We start from the raw sequence: 6,715 nt of genomic DNA, 5'->3' as shown, positions 1-6,715 counted from the left end.
AAAAATTCTCTGGGGGGGAAATCATTTTAGGAGAATAACAAGCCGTCTCTCGTTCTCCGCTCTCCCCACCCCCTCTCTCCCTGACTGTCTCTCTCTCTCTCTCTCTCTCTCTCTCTCTCTCTCTCTAGCTGAAGCGCTGCTCGTTGCAAAAGCAGCACAACTCTGCTTTGGTATCTCGGTGTGGGGGATGGGCAGAGCTGCACAGCGCACTGCTTAATGCAATGCAGAGCCTCTAGCATTGCTGGCCAACTCCTGTGAAGTAGGGAGATCCCCTCTGTCACTTTTTAAGAGCATACTTGTGTGAATCGAGTACATTTCTAATATAAATATATATATATATATATATATATAAAGCAGCAGGTAATTTAGAAATACAAAAAATATTTATAGGGAGCGTGATTAATTGTTTAATATAGACAACAACAACAGTAATTAATTTGACAAATAACTACAAATACTTTTACAAATAAATATAAAAATGTAAGGTTGACAGGCTCTCTCTTTCTCTCTGTTTATATATACAGTATATACAGTGTGTATATATATATATATATATATACACACACACAGTAGAGTGATCTTGCTTTTATGTTACACATTTTGTAATTCGTATAATTCAGCACCTGCTTAAAGTTTTGCCTTAAGAGCCAATAGTTACAAACTCTATCTCTCTGCCTCTCTACGTTCATATTTTGAGCTTGATTCACTGGACAACAAAAGATAAATTTACCATTAGATAAATTCGTATCAGTAGTACATGTAGACATTTTCAGAACATTTCATATAGGCCTATACTAAATGTATGATAAAAATATATATGTGATTAAGGAATCAAAAAGAAAAAGAAGCTATTAATTTAATTTAACCCTATTTCTTCATTTTCTTTACATTAATGAATCGTTCTTAAACTGAGATATTTAATAGCAGTAAATTTGTCAACAAAAAAAACGTTGACTAAAACAAAAATCTGATTGTACTTAACATCTTTACATCTAGTAAATAAGAGACAAAGAATCAAATGATTTGTGCCAAATTATGAAAATAATTATTTAATAAATACAGATTTTTAATTGTCGTTCTCTCAGTAAGGGGCTTGAAACAATTCCAATTGCTTGTCGACAGTTGTAATGAAACAGAGTACAAAAGTATGCTGCTTTTCTGTGTAAACACAACCATGTGTATTCAAAGCCGTTCATGACCCTCACTATGCCAATAAGCCACATGCATACGCTGCTGGTAAAGGGAGGAAACTGCTCAGCAGAGCCCTTCATTCAATCAGCGTTTCATTCAATCCCTTGTTCTCAGACACACCCCCACATGGGAATCTATAAAGTAGCAAGAGCAGACACAAGGAAGTTGGTCCTCAGCCAGCAGGTTGCTGGGCAGCCGTCACACACACAAAATTACTCTCTGAAGTGTGCTGGGGAAGGAAGTACCACTCAAGAGAGCCATAGGAAACCATAACTGGTACACAATCATAAGTTCAGCGCACATTCTAACATTCATACGTTTAATGTGTGTGGCTTTAAAATCTCATTATTATCCTTATAATGTGTTACTTTATGTAGCCTTATATATATGAGACACATTGCTATTTGACTTGTAAACACATTGTATGGCCTATTTGAAGGGGAATTTAACAAATTGTACAAATTAAAGGGATAGTACACCCAAAAATAAATTAAACTTAAATGAACTAAAATTCTGTCGTCATTTACTCACCTTCTTGTCATTTCAAACCTTTATGACTTTCTTTCTTCCACAGAACACAAACAAAAAAGATATTTTGAAGAATGTTGGTAACCGAACCACACCGGCCTTCATTCACTTCTATTGTATGGACACGAAACCAATGCAAGTGAATAGGGGCCTGTTACCAACATTCTTCAAAATATTTTCTTTTGTGTTCTGCGGAAGAAAGAAAGTCAAAGAGGTTTAAAATGACAAGAGGATGAGTAAATGATGACAGAATTTTAGGTGAACTATCCTTTTAATATCCTTTCTGATTCACTTTCATTTATTTTATAGATTCCATTTTGACCAGTGAATTATTCACATTTCACATGTTAAATATAAACTTATTTTTTTTAGAATAGCATTGTACCTTTCAACTAGGATCATACTTACTAAATGGCTGTAACTTGTGAGGGTGGAATCAACACTGTTGTATTCCATTTGTTTTATCCACAGAATTCAACCCTGACCTGAACATAAAGAAAGTGAATAATATACTAATAAAAAAACGGTAAAATATGTCTTGATCTTGTATCTCTTTGACTGCAATGGCCACTTGTCACATTCAGAATAACTAAACTTTTCTCATAACCCCAAAAATTGCTGAGAGCAAATATGGTTTATATGTCAAGCTTGCTTACTCTCAGACCCTGTAAAGCAGAAACAAATTTCACATTGCAAACTCCATTCCCTGTCTGCCTCCTGTTTTGCCCTGCGGATTGTGCTAAAATGTGGACTGGATAATAAATTGGCTGTTTCACAGTTTACTCTTTGGCTGAGGCTGAACACGTAGTTTTAATAAGACACACAGCATGCAATAGGACAGGCCAGTTTCTGCATTGAACACATTGTTATTGTGATCTGCACATTTGTTTTGCTATTTATAAAAGAATACCTCAGTATTTATAGTTTTATGTCTCAGTATATAATAGCATCACATCTAATTTGCTCAAATACAGGTGAGGCCGTTCCTTTAAGGCATATTATGCATGAATACGCTGTGCACAATTTCTATATCCATCCTTATGAGGATGATATCTCTATATCACATCATAACAAGACAGTGTCTATAATCTCATTTTGTTCAACATTTTCATACCACAAAGTGTATTTTTGCTAAAACAAAGCATTTTATGTTTTTTGGCAACATTACTTAAAAGCTATGTAAAATATAACATTAATAGTTCAATCTTGTCCAAAATGTTCTTCCATAATGTTGTTTGACATTTAAATCTTAAGATATAATTCTTATTAAATATTTAATCATGTTAAGCCATCTGACTGACACAAGATTTTTTAAACTTTAGGACAGGTACTGGGTGGACACGTATAAGAGATCTTAGCTAAGATTGCGTGAGCCTTTTCGTGATCCATCTCGTGTTTTCCACGACTTCCAACCAGAGTGCGCTAAGAGGCGAATCACCTCCTTCTGGTTCCCGGAATACATCCGTGCCTCACACAAGTATGTGTTAAGGTTACTGTTTTGAAGATTAATTCTTCAACGATGTTCTGACAATTTCATGTGTAAACTTAAGTGGCCTGATCATATTTACCTGACAATGGCAAGAAAAACTGGCCCAAAAACGTACGTTGTACAATCGCTGAGAACTAGCTAACATAGTTGTCATGTCTCCTTCTCGTGTACAATGCATTCCAGTGTTCTTCCGCGAGTGAGAAGGCCTTTTCAAGGTCCAGACTACACATTACGAGAAAGGTGTCCCGGCTTGATAAAGGTTCTCTGCTACAAGTTCGTAAAATACGCGCCCTATGTTTAGAAAACGTGTCAAAGAATCTCCCCAATGAATAAACGAATTTCATCCGTTAAAAAGTGATTTAAAAGACTATAAATAATTTAAACCATCAACATTCCCTTTCCCTAAACATATCTAACCATAGTATCACACCGGCCTCGTGTTTGATGGGTTTTCAGATTCGAATTGCATGATATTTGGTCAGAAAAGACAGCGACTGCAGTTTTTCCAAACGCAATGATAAACGAGTAAATGCTGACTACATTGCGGTGTGGAAAAGTAAACGCTGTGATAGTGACATCTAGTGGTGAAACCTCTGTTTACGTCCTCTTAATGGTAATGGGGAAGCTTAGCCCACTAACATGTAACATTCAACACAGCATTTAAGAAATCAATACTCAAATTTTCTAGTGTTAAATATTTAACAGCCTTTTTCCTAGTGCAAACACACAGTTTAAACTGGTATAGTAATAATATGTTTGCTTATATCGATACATCTTTGGACAGGTATTGTTTAGTCTGCGTTTTGCATTCTTCTGCTCCAATCTCTTTTTAAATTCGGCAATGTAATACACAGAATGATCTTTTATTTGTCAAATTGCTCATGTTTATAATTTCTGGCACTGTGGATAAAAGCTTCTTCTAATGACAATGTCTGTTATGTGTTTATTAAATGCGAGTACTTTATTGGAGAATAACTCTTCTGTGGAACAGAATTCAAGTGTCTCTAGCAGCAACTGTTATTTTATTACATCTTTTAAATGAGGCAGCTCTGCAAATAAGTTTTTTAAAACTTTTTAATCCACATAAAAAGGTCACAAATCCATAACTTCATCCTCCACAGTTTTCTCGTTGGCATCCACATATCTCTCCTGTACTCCAAGGGCACTGAAATAAATGGTTAAGGATAGTATATATATATATATATAATGTACATACAAGAAGAAAACACAGCTTTGTATAAAACAGAACGGAACAATAAATAATTTGTGTATTGTAGTTAAATTATAAACGGTTATTTTTAAAGGGACAGTTCCCCCCAAATAAAAATTAACTAGAAATATTCATAATTTACTCACCCTCGAGTTGTTCCAACTCTGTGTAAATTTCTTAGTTATGATAAACACAGAAAAAGATATTTGGAAGAATGTTTGTAACCAAAGAGTTACTGGCCACCATTGACTACCTTATTAGCAAAAATTACAATGATAGTCAAAAGTGACCCAGAATTATTTACTTTCCTATATTCTTCAAAATTCAACAGAATTTAGTTCTTGTTCAACAGAACAAATACGTTTATAAAGCAATTTTTCCTACTATGGTAGTCAATGGTGGCCAAGAACTGTTTGCTTACAAGCATTCTTCCAAAAACCTCTCTCTGTGTTCATTAGAACAAAACAATTTAAACAGATTTCGAACAACTTGAGGGTGAGTAAATGAAGACAGAATTTTCATTTTTGGGTGAACTGTTCCTTTAAATCTAAATAAAATATGTAACTTCATATTTATTAATGCCCTAACAAATGAAATGAAAGGATACGTGCTAAACTTGAAGTCTGCCCCAACAGCGGCAGACATCATGGCCTGCAGGTTTCTCTCTTCCAGGTCCCCAAAGCAGTAGCCATTGGCCTTGTCCACGGTTCGCAAAACCTGCATCATGCTTTCCTTATCCTATAGTGAAGCAACAATGGTCAAATGTTATGGATATTGTCAAAAAACATTCAGACATTAAACATAAATAAAACGTGAGCACTAACCTGCACATCAAGAGGTACAAAAGACACCAGGCTGTAGTCCTGGATCACCTCAGCCAACTTCTTATTCAGTTGGTGGAACTTCTTAAAGAAAGGATCTGAGGCGAGGTGCTCCACCAAATACGAAAGGTCAAGAACTTCAGTGAAGAAGTCCAAATTGAATGCTTGTAAGAGAGTTAAATACACACATATAATATATTATAGATTTTTTTCCAGCAAATTCAATATAAAACAAAAATCAGTGTGGAAACGTTTTAAAACGGGCTGAATCCATTTCTCTATTAAAGCTTGTATCATGTCATCTTACCAAGTTTGCCATACTGCTCAATGAGGTCCATTTTTGAGAGCACATTGACATGTGGCAATTCTATATGCAGCATGGTGGACAGTGATGTACACAGCACAGAGATGAACTTGGCTGGATCTGCACAGTAATGGGAATCCACCAGGTGCACTGAAGTCAGCTGCCAAAGATAAAGTGAGACAGGAGATACATATTAACAAATGAGAGAAAAGTGCAAGAGTAGTGCCAATGCAAACCACATGCTTACCCTAAAATTCCACTTAGACAGCTGTGCAAATATATTCTTTACTGAATTATGATGAGTGTACAGTTCCACCTGACCTGGGCAGTCAAAAAGGACATAACAGTCTTGATGGTGTTGTAGCTTCGCTTCTAACCAGTCCAAATTGGCTTCTAAATATTCCATACAATAGATGAGGCCGCCATTAGGGCCGAGTTTTAGACCGTCCATCACATCGTCAAGAGTGACCAGTTCAGATATGTCCACTGCACATGAATATGGCAATCCTTCGTTGGCAGGGTCCAGGTTAACAACGATCCCCTTGCGCCCGAGCTGACTCAGAAACTCCAGCATGCCCTGACAATAAGTGGTCTTACCTGAACCAGGTGGACCAATAACAACCTGGCCGAAACGTAGAGCTGATTTTGAAGGACGTGATGACATTATGACGTACGCAGGTTGACTACTATTGAAATATGTTGGTAGTCTACATCTAAAAGAGAATAAAAAAACAGCACATCTATCAGTAATGTTTTCAACAAATTATTTAGATATATTACAAACTATTCGAACTTAAAATATGGAATTAGAGTAGAATTACAGTTCAGTTCAGAAAGTCAAACGTAATATTACAAGCATTTTATTATTAATATTATTTAGCACATTTGCGCGGTCTGGTACTGTGCAAAGCACTTATAAACATGAGCTAATGAAAAACACGTACATGCTAGAATTCATGTATATCGTACAAAATCGAAATCGCTTTTCGTGTAGAGTGATAAACATGCTCAATAATATTCTTAAGCACAAACCTCTGAAACCAAATAAAGTATTTCCGTGCAACATCGAACGTGATGAAAACCGGATGTCTGGGATTTCAAAATAAAAGTCACCGGCTTGATTTAAAAAATCCTACGCCTTATTTTTGAACGCGGAAGTGAACGTTGTGACG

The 6,715-nt window shown here is 35.9% G+C and overlaps 1 protein-coding gene across 2 annotated transcripts; it reads right to left on the bottom strand.

Moving 5' to 3' along the window:
• Nucleotides 1-4,138: 4,138 nt before the first annotated feature.
• gpn2 (GPN-loop GTPase 2) lies at nucleotides 4,139-6,629 on the bottom strand. Of its 2 annotated transcripts, none has more exons than XM_057340342.1 (6): nucleotides 6,576-6,629; nucleotides 5,791-6,256; nucleotides 5,547-5,703; nucleotides 5,243-5,403; nucleotides 5,026-5,156; nucleotides 4,139-4,373 (listed from the first exon to the last, which is right to left on the bottom strand). In XM_057340342.1, exons 2-6 carry the CDS (start codon nucleotides 6,205-6,207, stop codon nucleotides 4,301-4,303), a joined length of 939 nt encoding a protein of 312 aa, XP_057196325.1. In that variant the 5' UTR covers nucleotides 6,208-6,256; nucleotides 6,576-6,629; the 3' UTR covers nucleotides 4,139-4,300. The 2 variants fall into 2 exon arrangements, with proteins under 2 accessions (XP_057196325.1, XP_057196324.1); XM_057340341.1 differs by lacking the exon at nucleotides 6,576-6,629 and adding an exon at nucleotides 6,488-6,572.
• Nucleotides 6,630-6,715: the final 86 nt, after the last annotated feature.

Source organism: Triplophysa rosa, linkage group LG8, assembly GCF_024868665.1.
Source record: "Triplophysa rosa linkage group LG8, Trosa_1v2, whole genome shotgun sequence".
NCBI classification, from domain to species: Eukaryota; Metazoa; Chordata; class Actinopteri; order Cypriniformes; family Nemacheilidae; genus Triplophysa; species Triplophysa rosa.
Note: the sequence above shows the minus strand (reverse complement) of the source record. Positions and strands in the feature narration are given on the sequence as shown.